General features: G+C 42.7%; 1 protein-coding gene across 2 annotated transcripts in view; it reads left to right on the forward strand.

Annotated features, from left to right (window-relative positions):
- Positions 1-18,416, forward strand: part of Kap3 (kinesin associated protein 3) — a 107,576-nt gene that overhangs the window by 72,927 nt on the left and 16,233 nt on the right. For both annotated transcript variants that reach the window (XR_011391008.1, XM_070079748.1), the window contains exons 11-13: positions 5,235-5,400; positions 12,170-12,295; positions 17,718-17,902. Coding sequence is in view for 1 of the 2 variants with exons in the window: in XM_070079748.1 (XP_069935849.1) it covers positions 5,235-5,400; positions 12,170-12,295; positions 17,718-17,902 (477 nt within the window). In the remaining variant the exon portion in view is untranslated. The remainder of the gene's footprint in view (positions 1-5,234; positions 5,401-12,169; positions 12,296-17,717; positions 17,903-18,416) is intronic.

Consider the following 18,416-nt stretch of genomic DNA (forward strand, 5'->3'; position numbering starts at 1 on the left):
AGTAGCCCAGAACCTCACCTGCTGTATAAGCAGGTCCTCCTGTACAGCAGTAGCCCAGAACCTCACCTGCTGTATAAGCAGGTCCTCCTGTACAGCAGTAGCCCAGAACCTCACCTGCTGTATAAGCAGGTCCTCCTGTACAGCAGTAGCCCAGAACCTCACCTGCTGTATAAGCAGGTCCTCCTGTACAGCAGTAGCCCAGAACCTAACCTGCTGTATAAGCAGGTCCTCCTGTACAGCAGTAGCCCAGAACCTAACCTGCTGTATAAGCAGGTCCTCCTGTACAGCAGTAGCCCAGAACCTCACCTGCTGTATAAGCAGGTCCTCCTGTACAGCAGTAGCCCAGAACCTAACCTGCTGTATAAGCAGGTCCTCCTGTACAGCAGTAGCCCAGAACCTCACCTGCTGTATAAGCAGGTCCTCCTGTACAGCAGTAGCCCAGAACCTCACCTGCTGTATAAGCAGGTCCTCCTGTACAGCAGTAGCCCAGAACCTCACCTGCTGTATAAGCATGTCCTGTACAGCAGTAGCCCAGAACCTCACCTGCTGTATAAGCAGGTCCTCCTGTACAGCAGTAGCCCAGAACCTCACCTGCTGTATAAGCAGGTCCTCCTGTACAGCAGTAGCCCAGAACCTCACCTGCTGTATAAGCAGGTCCTCCTGTACAGCAGTAGCCCAGAACCTCACCTGCTGTATAAGCAGGTCCTCCTGTACAGCAGTAGCCCAGAACCTCACCTGCTGTATAAGCAGGTCCTCCTGTACAGCGGCAGCCCAGAACCTCACCTGCTGTATAAGCAGGTCCTCCTGTACAGCAGTAGCCCAGAACCTAACCTGCTGTGTAAGCAGGTCCTGTACAGCAGTAGCCCAGAATCTCACCTGCTGTATAAGCAGGTCCTCCTGTACAGCAGTAGCCCAGAACCTAACCTGCTGTATAAGCAGGTCCTCCTGTACAGCAGTAGCCCAGAACCTAACCTGCTGTATAAGCAGGTCCTCCTGTACAGCAGTAGCCCAGAACCTCACCTGCTGTATAAGCAGGTCCTCCTGTACAGCAGTAGCCCAGAACCTCACCTGCTGTATAAGCAGGTCCTCCTGTACAGCGGCAGCCCAGAACCTCACCTGCTGTATAAGCAGGTCCTCCTGTACAGCAGTAGCCCAGAACCTAACCTGCTGTATAAGCAGGTCCTGTACAGCAGTAGCCCAAAATCTCACCTGCTGTATAAGCAGGTCCTCCTGTACAGCAGTAGCCCAGAACCTAACCTGCTGTATAAGCAGGTCCTCCTGTACAGCAGTAGCCCAGAACCTAACCTGCTGTATAAGCAGGTCCTCCTGTACAGCAGTAGCCCAGAACCTCACCTGCTGTATAAGCAGGTCCTCCTGTACAGCAGTAACCCATAACCTCACCTGCTGTATAAGCAGGTTCTCCTGTACAGCAGTAGCCCAGAACCTCACCTGCTGTATAAGCAGGTCCTCCTGTACAGCAGTAGCCCAGAACCTCACCTGCTGTATAAGCAGGTCCTCCTGTACAGCAGTAGCCCAGAACCTCACCTGCTGTATAAGCAGGTCCTCCTGTACAGCAGTAGCCCAGAACCTCACCTGCTGTATAAGCAGGTCCTCCTGTACAGCAGTAGCCCAGAACCTCACCTGCTGTATAAGCAGGTCCTCCTGTACAGCAGTAGCCCAGAACCTAACCTGCTGTATAAGCAGGTCCTGTACAGCAGTAGCCCAGAACCTCACCTGCTGTATAAGCAGGTCCTCCTGTACAGCAGTAGCCCAGAACCTAACCTGCTGTATAAGCAGGTCCTGTACAGCAGTAGCCCAGAACCTAACCTGCTGTATAAGCAGGTCCTCCTGTACAGCAGTAGTGCATAACCTATCCTGCTGTATAAGCAGGTCCTCCTGTACAGCAGTAGTGCAGAACCTAACCTGCTGTATAAGCAGGTCCTCTTGTACAGCAGTAGTGCAGAACCTAACCTGCTGTATAAGCAGGTTCTCCTGTACAGCAGTAGCCCAGAGCCTAACCTGCTGTATAAGCAGGTCCTCCTGTACAGCAGTAGTGCAGAACCTATCCTGCTGTATAAGCAGGTCCTCTTGTACAGCAGTAGTGCAGAACCTAACCTGCTGTATAAGCAGGTTCTCCTGTACAGCAGTTGCCCAGAGCCTAACCTGCTGTATAAGCAGGTCCTCCTGTACAGCAGTAGCCCAGAACCTAACCTGCTGTATAAGCAGGTCCTCCTGTACAGCAGTAGCCCAGAACCTTACCTGCTGTATAAGCAGGTCCTGTACAGCAGTGGCCCAGAACCTCACCTGCTGTATAAGCAGGTCCTCCTGTACAGCAGTAGTGCAGAACCTAACCTGCTGTATAAGCAGGTCCTTCTGTACAGCAGTAGCCCAGAACCTAACCTGCTGCATAAGCAGGTCCTCCTGCACAGCAGTAGCCCAGAACCTAACCTGCTGTGTAAGCAGGTCCTGTACAGCAGTAGCCCAGAACCTCACCTGCTGTATAAGCAGGTCCTCCTGTACAGCAGTTGCCCAGAACCTAACCTGCTGTATAAGCAGGTCCTGTACAGCAGTAGTGCAGAACCTAACCTGCTGTATAAGCAGGTCCTCCTGTACAGCAGTAGTGCAGAACCTAACCTGCTGTATAAGCAGGTCCTCCTGTACAGCAGTAGTGCAGAACCTAACCTGCTGTATAAGCAGGTCCTCCTGTACAGCACTAGCCCAGAGCCTAACCTGCTGTGTAAGCAGGTCCTCCTGTACAGCAGTAGCCCAGAACCTCACCTGTTGTATAAGCAGGTCCTCCTGTACAGCAGTAGCCCAGAACCTAACCTGCTGTATAAGCAGGTCCTGTACAGCAGTAGCCCAGAACCTAACCTGCTGTATAAGCAGGTCCTGTACAGCAGTAGCCCAGAACCTCACCTGCTGTATAAGCAGGTCCTGTACAGCAGTAGCCCAGAACCTCACCTGCTGTATAAGCAGGTCCTGTACAGCAGTAGCCCAGAACCTAACCTGCTGTGTAAGCAGGTCCTCCTGTACAGCAGTAACCCAGAACCTCACCTGCTGTATAAGCAGGTCCTGTACAGCAGTAGCCCAGAACCTCACCTGTTGTATAAGCAGGTCCTCCTGTACAGCAGTAGCCCAGAACCTAATCTGCTGTATAAGCAGGTCCTGTACAGCAGTAGCCCAGAACCTCACCTGCTGTATAAGCAGGTCCTCCTGTACAGCAGTAGCCCAGAACCTAACCTGCTGTGTAAGCAGGTCCTGTACAGCAGTAGCCCAGAACCTCACCTGCTGTTTAAGCAGGTCCTCCTGTACAGCAGTAGCCCAGAACCTAACCTGCTGTATAAGCAGGTCCTGTGCAGCAGTAGCCCAGAACCTCACCTGCTGTATAAGCAGGTTCTCCTGTACAGCAGTAGCCCAGAACCTCACCTGCTGTTTAAGCAGGTCCTCCTGTACAACAGTAGCCCAGAACCTAACCTGCTGTATAAGCAGGTCCTGTACAGCAGTAGCCCAGAACCTAACCTGCTGTATAAGCAGGTCCTGTACAGCAGTAGCCCAGAACCTAAGCTGCTGTATATAAGGAGGTCCTCCTGTACAGCAGTAGCCCAGAACCTAACCTGCTGTATAAGCAGGTCCTCCTGTACAGCAGTAGCCCAGAACCTCACCTGCTGTATAAGGAGGTCCTCCTGTACAGCAGTAGCCCAGAACCTAACCTGCTGTATAAGCAGGTCCTCCTGTACAGCAGTAGCCCAGAACCTAACCTGCTGTATAAGCAGGTCTTCCTGTACAACAGTAGCCCAGAACCTCACCTGCTGTATAAGCAGGTCCTGTACAGCAGTAGTCCAGAACCTCACCTGCTGTATAAGCAGGTCCTGTACAGCAGTCGCCCAGAACCTCACCTGCTGTATAAGCAGGTCCTTCTGCACAGCAGTAGCCCAGAATGTCACCTGCTGTATAAGCAGGTCCTCCTGCACAGCAGTAGCCCAGAACCTAACCTGCTGTATAAGCAGGTTCTGTGCAGCAGTAGCCCAGAACCTCACCTGCTGTATAAGCAGGTCCTCCTGTACAGCAGTAGCCCAGAACCTAACCTGCTGTATAAGCAGGTCCTCCTGTATAGCTGTAGCCCAGAACCTAACCTGCTGTATAAGCAGGTCCTCCTGTACAGCAGTAGCCCAGAACCTAACCTGCTGTATAAGCAGGTCTTCCTGTACAACAGTAGCCCAGAACCTCACCTGCTGTATAAGCAGGTTTTCCTGTACAGCAGTAGCCGAGAACCTCACCTGCTGTATAAGCAGGTCTTCCTGTACAGCAGTAGTGCAGAACCTAACCTGCTGTATAAGCAGGTCCTCCTGTACAGTAGTAGCCCAGAACCTAACCTGCTGTATAAGCAGGTCTTCCTGCACAGCAGCAGCCCAGAACCTCACCTGCTGTATAAGCAGGTCCTGCTGTACAGTAGTGCAGAACCTAACCTGCTGTATAAGCAGGTTTTCCTGTACAGCAGTAGCCAAGAACCTCACCTGCTGTATAAGCAGGTCTTCCTGTACAGCAGTAGTGCAGAACCTAACCTGCTGTATAAGCAGGTCCTCCTGTACAGTAGTAGCCCAGAACCTAACCTGCTGTATAAGCAGGTCTTCCTGCACAGCAGCAGCCCAGAACCTCACCTGCTGTATAAGCAGGTCCTGCTGTACAGCAGTAGTGCAGAACCTAACCTGCTGTAAGCAGGTCCTCCTGTACAGCAGTAGCCCATAACCTCACCTGCTGTATAAGCAGGCCCTCCTGTACAGCAGTAGTCCAGACCCTCACCTGCTGTATAAGCAGGTCCTCCTGTACAGCAGTAGCCCAGAACCTCACCTGCTGTATAAGCAGGTCCTCCTGTACAGCAGTAGCCCAGAACCTAACCTTCTGTATAAGCAGGTCCTCCTGTACAGCAGTAGCCCAGAACCTAACCTGCTGTATAAGCAGGTCCTCCTGTATATGAAATATGTCTTATATGCAGGTGTCCATTATGATGTATTGGTACTGAACCCCTGCTACTTGCTAATGAAAGGAATTAGAGCTGCTGTTCCATTCTGTGGATCAAACCTGATTACTCCCCATCTTTCTTAAGTATTTGTTGAACTTATGGATTTGACACTTCCCCAAGATTGTTGGAATAATAATAATAATAATAATAATAATAATAATGAAAGCAGTTATATAAAGTGACACACATTAATAGTAGGGGTAATATTTTTCAGGAATTTGTTGGGGAGCTGTGTGAGGTAGTGAGCAGCGGGAAGAGTGATGAGTTTGTATTAGAGTGTGTGGGTGTGTTGGGCAACCTGTCCTTACCTGACCTGGACTACACTCAGCTGCTTTCTAAATATAACCTTATTGACTGGATCAAGGAGAGTCTGCAGCCAGGTAACATTAAAGTCTTACTGATTGTATCAAGGAGAGTGCAACCAGGTAACATTGATTACCATTCCTTACTATGTAACTATATCTCCTTGGGTAATACATTATATAGTGCACATGAGAAAGGTTTGTCACAATGTTATTATCTAGTCAGCCATATTTCACATAAATTGATATTTCAGAGATTCTCTCTTATTTCCAACTTTAAATCAACAATGTTCTAGCTGTAATGGCAGAGCATAAACTAATTCATCAGAATATTTTCTTACAGTTAAAATTTACATAGCAGCTCTTGGTGTCAGATTTGTTGACACCTTCTGACAACCTATTTACATAGCAGCTCTACTGTACAGTTGTTAACATTTCTCACTGTACCTATTTACTGATGAAGCTACCTGAAATAGACCACTTCTGATGTGTGGTTAGACCACTTCTCGTGTAGTTAGACCACTCATCATGTCTGGTTAGACCACTTCTGATGTGGGGTTGCAAACACGTGGGCAACACTTCAGGTATTTTCTCATGACAGTGTTGCAGTTCTGAAATATTATAGATTCAGTATTTACCAGGTTTTCACCAGATGTATGTATATTAGATCTTTCAATTTAAATTGATTACATTAGACTGCTGGTTTTGAAAGATGGCAAGATAGACCACTGCAAGATAGACCACAGCAGTGTTCTATCTTGCTATTATCAACACCAGCAGTGTTCTATCTTGCTATTATCAACACCAGCAGTGGTCTATCTTGCTATTATCAACACCAGCAGTGGTCTATCTTGCTATTATCAACACCAGCAGTGGTCTATCTTGCTATTATCAACACCAGCAGTGGTCTATCTTGCTATTATCAACACCAGCAGTGGTCTATCTTGCTATTATCAACACCAGCAGTGGTCTATCTTGCTATTATCAACACCAGCAGTGGTCTATCTTGCTATTATCAACACCAGCAGTGGTCTATCTTGCTATTATCAACACCAGCAGTGGTCTATCTTGCTATTATCAACACCAGCAGTGTTCTATCTTGCTATTATCAACACCAGCTGTGTTCTATCTTGCTATTATCAACACCAGCAGTGGTCTATCTTGCTATTATCAACACCAGCAGTGGTCTATCTTGCTATTATCAACACCAGCAGTGGTCTATCTTGCTATTATCAACACCAGCAGTGGTCTATCTTGCTATTATCAACACCAGCAGTGGTCTATCTTGCTATTATCAACACCAGCAGTGGTCTATCTTGCTATTATCAACACCAGCAGTGTTCTATCTTGCTATTATCAACACCAGCTGTGTTCTATCTTGCTATTATCAACACAAGCAGTGGTCTATCTTGCTATTATCAACACCAGCAGTGGTCTATCTTGCTATTATCAACACCAGCAGTGGTCTATCTTGCTATTATCAACACCAGCAGTGGTCTATCTTGCTATTATCAACACCAGCAGTGGTCTATCTTGCTATTATCAACACCAGCAGTTGTCTATCTTGCTATTATCAACACCAGCAGTGTTCTATCTTGCTATTATCAACACCAGCTGTGTTCTATCTTGCTATTATCAACACAAGCAGTGGTCTATCTTGCTATTATCAACACCAGCAGTGGTCTTGATAATTGGTGTTGATAATAGCAAGATAGACCACTGCTGGTGTTGATAATAGCAAGATAGACCACTGCTGGTGTTGATAATAGCAAGATAGACCACTGCTGGTGTTGATAATAGCAAGATAGACCACTGCTGGTGTTGATAATAGCAAGATAGACCACTGCTTGTGTTGATAATAGCAAGATAGAACACAGCTGGTGTTGATAATAGCAAGATAGAACACTGCTGGTGTTGATAATAGCAAGATAGACAACTACTGGTGTTGATAATAGCAAGATAGACCACTGCTGGTGTTGATAATAGCAAGATAGACCACTGCTGGTGTTGATAATAGCAAGATAGACCACTGCTGGTGTTGATAATAGCAAGATAGACCACTGCTGGTGTTGATAATAGCAAGATAGACCACTGCTGGTGTTGATAATAGCAAGATAGACCACTGCTTGTGTTGATAATAGCAAGATAGAACACAGCTGGTGTTGATAATAGCAAGATAGAACACTGCTGGTGTTGATAATAGCAAGATAGACCACTGCTGGTGTTGATAATAGCAAGATAGACCACTGCTGGTGTTGATAATAGCAAGATAGACCACTGCTGGTGTTGATAATAGCAAGATAGACCACTGCTGGTGTTGATAATAGCAAGATAGACCACTGCTGGTGTTGATAATAGCAAGATAGACCACTGCTGGTGTTGATAATAGCAAGATAGAACACAGCTGGTGTTGATAATAGCAAGATAGAACACTGCTGGTGTTGATAATAGCAAGATAGACCACTGCTGGTGTTGATAATAGCAAGATAGACCACTGCTGGTGTTGATAATAGCAAGATAGAACACTGCTGGTGTTAATAGCAAGATAGAACACTAGGCAGTATGATAGACTTCTGGTGTTGACAGTAGAAACATTGAATATTAAACAATATGATACACTCTGCTGGTGTTAGAAAACATTAATGGTAGTTTAGGTTAAGAGACATTAATGGTAGTGTATATTAAAGAACATTAATGGTAGTTTAGGTTAAGAGACATTAATGGTAGTGTATATTAGAGAACATTAATGGTAGTTTAGGTTAAGAGACATTAATGGTAGTGTATATTAGAGAACATTAATGGTAGTTTAGGTTAAGAGACATTAATGGTAGTTTAGGTTAAGAGACATTAATGGTAGTGTATATTAGAGAACATTAATGGTAGTTTAGGTTAAGAGACATTAATGGTAGTGTATATTAGAGAACATTAATGGTAGTGTGTTTTAAGTTAGAAAACACAGTTTGATCATTACACATGACACTTGTGGAATATATTTTAATTGAGACACAGAGAGATTATTGCTTAAGGAATCACATGCAGTGTGTGTTAGATGCTTAGAAAATCAAAATGCTTACTGAACATATAATGGAATATTAGTGCTGGCTGAAGGAATGTTGTGTTCTTATTGTTTCTTGTTTCTCAATATTCACACAAAGGTGCAAACATCACTGAATAGTTTTTATTGAAAATTAAAGTAAAAATTTTTATTTTAAAGTACAGTATTATACTTTAGAGTTGTGAATAACATGGTGGTTATATTCTTGAAAATTAGTGTTACCTGAAGCTATATTAAGCAGACTGAAGAACATCTGGCAAAAATAGTTACATTCTTGAAATCTATAAAAATATCTAACAAAATTTTTTTATGTTAAAAGTAATGAAGTTTTCCATTCCTTATATTGTAGTTGTTGATGCTTATTGCTCTGAAGAGAGATGATGCGACACTATACAATACCTGCACAAACATTTAGCAGAGAGCATCATCTAGTAACACCATCATCGGCTACCACCATTATCATCATCAGCTACCATCACCATCATCATCAGCTACCACCACCACCACCATCAGCTACCACCACCATCATCAGCTACCACCACCATCATCAGCTACCACCACCATCATCAGCTACCACCATCATCATCAGCTACCACCACCATCATCAGCTACCACCACCATTACTTATCATTATCACCTGCTGCTGTACCTTATATTCACTTTATGACATTACCAGGGGTCATCACCCCCACAGCTCAGTCCCAGACAAGACCTCTTGATCACTGTTGGTGCTGGCTGCATGCAATACAACATATACACCACAGCCTGGCTGATCTTATCTGATTTGAGTAAATTTTTAAGCCTGAGGTTTACTGATAGTACCCCTTATGTATGAAGGGTGTCAGGTGCCAGATCAACCAGGCCAGTTGCCAGATGAATCAGGCTGTGATGGATATGTGGGGCAGCAGGCCTCCAGCAGCAAAAGCTTAGTTGACCAGGCTAGCACCAGACAAGCCTGGTTAGTGGCTGGGCTCCAAGAGTAGTAAGACTCGAAACTCATCAAAGGTATGTCAAAGGGAACCTCTGACACCCTTCAAGATCTCTCTTAATATTTTGGTTGTGCCTATGCTCTTTATTGAAGGTGCTTTGTACCAGCTGCCAAGTCTCTTGCTTTCATAATGAGTGATTTTTGTTGTGCAGGTTTGGAACAGGTGTAAATTATATTGCATCATTCTCGGCTACTATACAATGAATATAGTTCAAGTGTTCCTGGTAGTTCAGATGTTCAATTGAAGGTATACTGGAACTAAAGGTTCTTTGTTTTCTAACTCAGCACTTTACTGCCTTGAAGAAATTTGTTAGTATACAGTAGTATTTCACTCTGGAAAGTATGATTGACATGAAAAGTATCATTATCAGCTCAGCATCTCTTGTTTTGAATGTGAAAGTAACTCAGCCTATTATTTTCCTTGCAGTATTGATAGCAACATTGTTGTGATCTTTGAATGTGAGATCCTCTGACATTATCACTCCCAAGTCTCACATTTGGAACTTTGGTTTTGTTGAATAATTTGAGCTTGTCTTGTACTTCTGTGCAGTCTTTTTTGTTTCCTCTATTCTTCCATAGTGGAGCAACTGAAATGTGACCCCATTAAATATAGTGTCTTAGGCCCACTGATTTATATCTGCTTGAAAATTCACTGTGTCCTTGACGAATGCCACTCTTAGACATTCTGACATCATCCTCAAAGGATGTTATAGTGCTATGATTTGTGTCCTTGTTGAGGCTGGGTATAGGAATGAAAAACAAATGGGGCCAATACTGTGCCTCGAGGAACAGAGCTCTTCAGTGTGGCAGCCACACACTTCACTATTTACAGCACTTTTACTTAATCTGTTCTGTTTGTTAAGAAGTTAAGCAGCCATTTGCCCATCTTTTCATTTATTTCCTTTGTACACATTTTGTGTGCTTTCACTGTGGTTACACTTATTGACAGCTTGTGCAGAAGCAATGTACACTAAAAAAGCACTTAGTTTGTCTTCTAGTACATATGAAATCATGCAAAGGTTTAGCAGTTGTGAAAGGTAAGAGTCACCTGTTCTAAACCCATGCTGCCTTGGATAGTGCAGTTGTTGTAATTCCATGTGATTGGCAAGCTTGCTTCATAGGAGCTGTTCTAAGATTTCGATGAGTGGCATTTGTGCTATTGGTCTATAGTTTTTTACAGTTGCTTTACTGCCACTTTTGTGAAGTGTAGGATGACACCTGTGTCCAGGTTACTTATCTGCAGATAACAGGGCTGGGCAGGTCTTTTTCAAATCCAACTTCTCAGTATTTTCCACCTAACTCTTCACGTCACTATGCCTTGTATATATACTCATGTACTCTTTGCTTACGTAGATCTGTTTGTAACTTGATAAATCCCATTGTGTGGGTGAAACGGTCAATAATGGATCACATTATACTGTATTTGTATCTGTTTTTCCATCGTGTCAATATTTTTCTTGTCATATAGCTCCTTTCTATTGTTGATGAACATTTTCACAGGTTGAGACCTGAAGCAGAATACATGAGCATGCTATGAGTGGCTTCAAAGTCAACTAGGGATAGACCTACATCAGAAGTTGTGGAGATGTCAGCTGTATTTTGAGTCTCATTTATGAAAACTCATTTGGATCATTGATCTGTAGACTGATGAGCAGTTCACTGAACACAGTCAACTTGTAACTTCAGTATTTCACTCGTTTCTTTATTGTCATCAGTGTATGTTACATTTTCTATAAGTAAGGACTCAGTGTGGTGCAGTGTTACAGTGTGTTAGGTCAGCATTACAGTGTAGTGTACTGTTACAGTGTGTTAGGTCAGTTTTACAGTACAGCCTCTCCTCACTTAGTGACATGCACTCATTTACTGATGACTCGGGCTTACGATGGGCTCTCTGACTGGAATGCATTCCTAAATAATGTATATTAAGAGCTGATTTCCTCTATTCTGTTTATTACAATATTCAGTAAACTACTGCACAACTATTTAAAAATATATCAGAAGTGTTATAAATGGTGCAAAGGTGACTTTAAAACAATATCAGAGATAGTCGACACAAACCCACTACCATTAAAGTATGCTCCCCACTTAGTGACGAATTTGTTTACCGATGTGGTCTTAGGAACAGAACTCCGTGTTAAGTGAGGAGAGGCTGTATAGTATAGTGTTAGTGTGTTAGGTTAACATTACAGTGTAGTGTAGTGTTACAGTGTGTTAGGTCAACATTACAGTGTAGTGTAGTGTTACAGTGTGTTAGGTTAACATTACAGTGTAGTGTAGTGTTACAGTGTGTTAGGTCAACATTACAGTGTAGTGTAGTGTTACAGTGTGTTAGGTTAACATTACAGTGTAGTGTAGTGTTACAGTGTGTTAGGTCAACATTACAGTGTAGTGTAGTGTTACAGTGTGTTAGGTCAACATTACAGTGTAGTAATTTGAAGTGTAGGAAAGTTAGGCACCTCTGTAAACAGTTTTTACAGTCCAGCTAGTATGACATGGTGTTTATCAAAACTCCATTGTATTTCCAACTGTGTTAGGTCAACATTACAGTGTAGTGTAGTGTTACAGTGTGTTAGGTCAACACTACAGTGTAGTGTAGTGTTACAGTGTGTTAGGTCAACATTACAGTGTAATGTAGTGTTACGGTGTATTAGGTCAACATTACAGTGTAGTGTTACAGTGTGTTAGGTCAACATTACAGTGAGGTGTTACAGTGTGTTGGTCAGCATTACAGTGTAGTAATTTGAAGATGTATAATAAACAGCAGTTAGTATGAATGGTGTTTAAATTGTATTTCTGTGTTACAGATGCCGTTGAGGATGACCTAGCACTGGAGGTGGTGGTCTTGTTGGGCACTGTCGCTGGTGACCAAGCTGCAGCTGAACTTATTGTGGAGTCGGGCATACTCCATTCTCTAGTTAACCTTCTCAACGGTAGGTACATTTTTTTTTTTTTTTTTTTTTTTTTTTTTTTCAACAAGTCGGTCGTCTCCCACCGAGGCAGGGTGACCCAAAAAAGAAAGAAAATCCCCAAAAAGAAAATACTTTCATCATCATTCAACACTTTCACCACACTCGCACATTATCACTGTTTTTGCAGAGGTGCTCAGAATACAACAGTCTAGAAGCATACACATATAAAGATACACAACATATCCCTCCAAACTGCCAATATCCCAAACCCCTCCTTTAAAGTGCAGGCATTGTACTTCCCATTTCCAGGACTCAAGTCCGACTATATGAAAATAACCGGTTTCCCTGAATCCCTTCACTAAATATTACCCTGCTCACACTCCAACAGATCCACGGAGGAAAAAAAAATAGAGTATAGTTATACCAACACTCTTAAATAGGTGTGAAGCATGGGTGGTGAATGTTGCTGGAGGGAGTGGAGATGTCGTGTCTGAGGGCAATTTGCAGTGTGAATATAATGCAGAGAATCCATAGCTTGGAGATTAGAAGAAGGTGCTGGATTGCTAAAAGCATTATTCAGAGGGCTGAAGAGAGGTTGTTGCGGCAATTCAGATATTTAGAGAGGATAGAGCAGAATAGGATGACATGGAGGGTGTATAAATCTGTAGTGGAAGGAAGATGGGGTAGGGATCATCCTGGGAAAGATTAGAGGGAGAGGGTAAAGGAGGTTTTGTGTGCAAGGGGATTAGACATCTAGCAGGCATACAGGACTGAGTGGAGGCAAGTAGTTTTTATGAATTTACGTACTGTTGCAGTGCGAGCAAAGTAACATTTATGAAGGGATTCAGGGAAACTGGTTAGATGGACTTGAGTCCTGGAGGTGGGAAATACAGTGCCTACACTCTGAAGGAGGGGTGGGGATATTTACAGTTTTGAATTGTAGTATCGGCACACCTCTGGCAAGACAGTGATAGAGCGAGTGATCGTGAGGGTGTTTCTTCTTTTTTTTTTTGGGTCACCCTGTGTCGGTGGGAGACGCTGGTGTGTTGAAATTTTTTTTATTATGATTCTTATTACAGTATTCTCCCCGTATCTGTGGGGTATGTGTTCCAAGACTTACCATGGATACCTGAAACTGTGGATAGTAGCAAACCCTATATATAAATCATTTTTCATTTAGCTACATACCTGTGATAAAGTTTAATTGATAAATTATGCAAAATAAGTCTAGAATTGGAACTTTTTCACCGATGGGAAGCATTTCACTGCTTCTCTTAGGCTTTGAAGAACTGCCAGCATCACTACTTTTGCACTTTGGGACCATTATTAAACAAAATTAAGGGTTATTTTTAGGCCACAGTAAACTGGATAACTGAAAGAGTGAATACAGAATCCATGGGTTTTGGGGTTCTACTGTATTATTCTTCTTTCAACAAACTGGCCATGTCCCACCAAAGCAGAGTGACTCAAAAAGAAAAACAAAAGTTTTTCTTTTTAACTTTAGTAATGTATACAGGAGAAGGGATTACTTGCCCCTTGCTCCCGGCATGTTAGTCACCTCTTACGACATGCATGGCTTACCGAGGAAGATTTCTGTTCTGCTTCCCCATGGAGATAAGAGGAAACAAACAAGAACAAGAACAAGAACTAGTAAGAATATAGAAGAAAACTCAGAGGGGTGTGTATATCTATGCTTGTACATGCAAGTGTAGTATGACCTAAGTGCAAGTAGAAGTAGGAAGACATACCTGAAATCTTGCATGTTTATGAGACAGAAAAAAGACACCAGCAATCCTACCATCGTGTAAAAACTATTATAGGCTTCCGTTTTATACTCACTTGACAAGACGGTAGTACCTCCCTGGGTGGTTGCTGCCAACCAACCTACTACAGATTTCCTCCCTCCAACCCTTCCTAGGCCGACCCCTACCCCGCCTTCCTTCCACTACAGACTGATACACTCTTGAAGTCATTCTGTTTCGCTCCATTCTCTCTACATGTCCGAACCACCTCAACAACCCTTCCTCAGCCCTCTGGACAACAGTTTTGGTAATCCCGCACCTCCTCCTAACTTCCAAACTACGAATTCTCTGCATTATATTCACACCACACATTGCCCTCAGACATGACATCTCCACTGCCTCCAGCCTTCTCCTCACTGCAACATTCATCACCCACGCTTCACACCCATATAAGAGCGTTGGTAAAACTATACTCTCATACATTCCCCTCTTTGCCTCCAAGGACAAAGTTCTTTGTCTCCACAGACTCCTAAGTGCACCACTCACTCTTTTTCCCTCATCAATTCTATGATTCACCTCATCTTTCATAGACCCATCCGCTGACACGTCCACTCCCAAATATCTGAATACGTTCACCTCCTCCATACTCTCTCTCCCTCCAATCTGATATTCAATCTTTCATCACCTAATCTTTTTGTTATCCTCATAACCTTACTCTTTCCTGTATTCCCCAATAATTTTCTTCTTTTGCACACCCTACCAAATTCATCCACCAATCTCTGCAACTTCTCTTCAGAATCTCCCAAGAGCACAGTGTCATCAGCAAAGAGCAGCTGTGACAACTCCCACTTTGTGTGTGATTCTTTATCTTTTAACTCCACGCCTCTTGCCAAGACCCTCGCATTTACTTCTCTTACAACCCCATCTATAAATATATTAAACAACCACGGTGACATCACACATCCTTGTCTAAGGCCTACTTTTACTGGGAAAAAATTTCCCTCTTTCCTACATACTCTAACTTGAGCCTCACTATCCTCGTAAAAACTCTTCACTGCTTTCAGTAACCTACCTCCTACACCATACACTTGCAACATCTGCCACATTGCCCCCCTATCCACCCTGTCATACGCCTTTTCCAAATCCATAAATGCCACAAAGACCTCTTTAGCCTTATCTAAATACTGTTCACTTATATGTTTCACTGTAAACACCTGGTCCACACACCCCCTACCTTTCCTAAAGCCTCCTTGTTCATCTGCTATCCTATTCTCCGTCTTACTCTTAATTCTTTCAATTATAACTCTACCATACACTTTACCAGGTACACTCAACAGATTTATTCCCCAATAATTTTTGCATTCTCTTCTGTCTCCTTTGCCTTTGTACAAAGGAACTATGCATGCTCTCTGCCAGTCCCTAGGTACCTTACCCTCTTCCATACATTTATTAAATATCTTTATCCCATCAATCCCGGGTGCCTTACCCCCTTTCATTTTACCTACTGCCTCACGAACTTCCCCCACACTCACAACTGGCTCTTCCTCACTCCTACAAGATGTTATTCCTCCTTGCCCTATACACGAAATCACAGCTTCCCTATCTTCATCAACATTTAACAATTCCTCAAAATATTCCTTCCATCTTCCCAATACCTCTAACTCTCCATTTAATAACTCTCCTCTCCTATTTTTAACTGACAAATCCATTTGTTCTCTAGGCTTTCTTAACTTGTTAATCTCACTCCAAAACTTTTTCTTATTTTCGACAAAATTTGTTGATAACATCTCACCCACTCTCTCATTTGAAAGCAACAACCACTCCAAAAGTATATCCCCACCTGTATTCTGCATTGACAGTCATCAGTGAAATTGGGGAAGAAGTGCATTTTGTAATAATGTTGGTAGAATTACTGACAATATGTAAAGTAAAAGGACACAAGTGCATATTCCCTTTTCTCCTTCCATAACTGATCATTTAACATTACTGCTACCCCTTCCTTTGCTCTAACTCTCTCAGATACTCCAGATTTAATCCCATTTATTTCCCCCCACTGAAACTCTCCTACCCCCTTCAGCTTTGTTTCGCTTAGGGCCAGGACATCCAACTTCTTTTCATTCATAACATCAGCAATCATCTGTTTCTTTTGCTCTCCAGGAGCTTTATCAAGCCGTTACAAACAGTAAATGGACACAGATGGTATGTATAGGCTCAGAGTGAGGTGCAATACTAGTGGTAGTTGTAGTAGTAGTATTAGTAATACAATATAGTAAAACAATTAACTCGCACATGAGTAAAAGGATATAAAAGATATTACTTGGGTAACATAAAAAATAGGTTAGACAAATATTTCTATTGGAGACTGGGTAGAGAAGACCTGTTTCAGTGTTCATTCTCTGTAATGTGCTTGTGTAGTATTAACAGGAGAGACTATGTGATGGCAGGGTTTACTGTTTTCAGGAGGATTCTTGCTAAGACTTCAGAGATGGTGAAGTTGCCTTTGTTTTGTTTAATTGTATTCGAAACAGCGATTAGTTCTGATTCAAGGCACTTGCGTCTGCGGAAATTAGTTTCTTTGATCACTAATTGGGTGTCCCTGAATTTCATGAGATGATTGGTGGAATTTCAGTGTTGTACACAGTCGTTGTTCAAGTTATTGTTCCTACATGCCTCAGTGAACACATTTACACACATAGGAATGATAACTTGAACAAAGCCTGTGTACAACACCGAAATTCCACCAATTATCTCGTGAAATTCAGGGATGCCCAATTAGTGATCAAAGAAACTAATTTCTGCAGACGCAAGTGCCTTGAATCAGAACTAATCGCTGTTTTGAATACAATTAAACAAAACAAAGGCAGCTTCACCATCTCTGAAGTCTTAGCAAGAATCCTCCTGAAAACAGTAAACCCTGCCATCACTTAGTCTCTCCTGTTAATACTACACAAAGCACATTACAGAGAATGTACACTGAAACAGGTCTTGTCTACCCAGTCTCCAATAGAAATATTTGTCTAACCTATTTTTTATGTCACCCAAGTAATATTTTTTATATCCTTTTACTCATGTGCAAGTTAATTGTTTTACCATATTGTATTACTACTACTAGTGCAACTACCACTAGTATTGCACCTCACTCTAAGCCTATATATACCATCTGTGTCCATGTACTGTTTGTAACGGCTTGACAAAGCTCCTGGAGAGCGAAACGTTGCCACAATAAAATGTCACATTAGTTGCACTTGTGTCCTTTTACTTTACAAGAAGTGCATTTTGGTGAAAGCTAATTGGAAAGAATTACATTCTTATGTAAAGGTTTCTTGACTACAATTCCTAAATGCCCTAATATAACCATTAGTATTTGAATCATATTTCATATACTATATATAAAATGTATGGCATACAAAGTTATAATTAAATAAACCAGGGAACTGGTGGGGTTTGAACCCATGGCAAGTGAGTGGTAAAACTGCAGGCCAGTGCATGAACCACTGTGCAAGCTACAATAAGATTCATCCAAGTAGGTATATTTGTACACCATAGGGAGGTTATCATGGGCCACCACTGTGACCACAAATGCGAGTTTTTTCAGATGAATCTCTTGCCAGCGTGGCCATGGCAAGCTCTAGCTGAAGTCCCCTCAAAGTTATAGTATTTAAATAATTTTAATGGATGATTCAATCTTATGACTATTGCAGCCAAACAAGAAGACGACGAAGTTGTGCTGCAGATTGTTTATGTCTTCTACCAGTTGACCCGACATGAAGCAACACGACCCCAAGTCATATCTACCACTGAGGTGCCAGCTTACCTCATTGACCTCATGCATGATAAAAACACAGAGATTCGCAGGGTGTGTGATACTACACTGGATATTATTGGGGTAAGTCTAGTGTGTTCTGAGTCTTCCTGCTGGTGCAATAGAACCTTCTGTAAGAACTGTTAACTCACATTAAATGGGATTCGATACAAGTCTGATGATGATGATTATGACAACTTGTGTACTGAGTATTGAGGTGTTACTGAAATATATTATGTTGGTTAACGTTCACAGTCTTTCCTCTGAGGGGTGATGTATCCTGTCTTTCTTCACTGTGTATGTGTGATATATCCTGTCATTTTTCACTGTGTATAATGTGTGATGTATCCTGTCATTCTTCATTGTGTATAATGTGTTGTGTGATATATCCTGTCATTCTCCATTGTGTATAATGTGTTGTGCGATGTGTGTGGTCAGTCTGCCTCTCTGTATAATGTGTTGTGCCATGTATCATATTCTCCACTGTATATTGTGTTGTGTGTTGTCTCCTGTCATTCTTCTCTCTGTGTATGGTCTGATATACTTATGATTGGTTTAAAGTTTTTCTACTCTCAGAGCCCAGCCTGGGGCTAGGCTC

The sequence above is a fragment of the Cherax quadricarinatus genome, unplaced genomic scaffold, assembly GCF_038502225.1.
Source record: "Cherax quadricarinatus isolate ZL_2023a unplaced genomic scaffold, ASM3850222v1 Contig12, whole genome shotgun sequence".
Lineage (NCBI taxonomy): Eukaryota > Metazoa > Arthropoda > Malacostraca > Decapoda > Parastacidae > Cherax > Cherax quadricarinatus.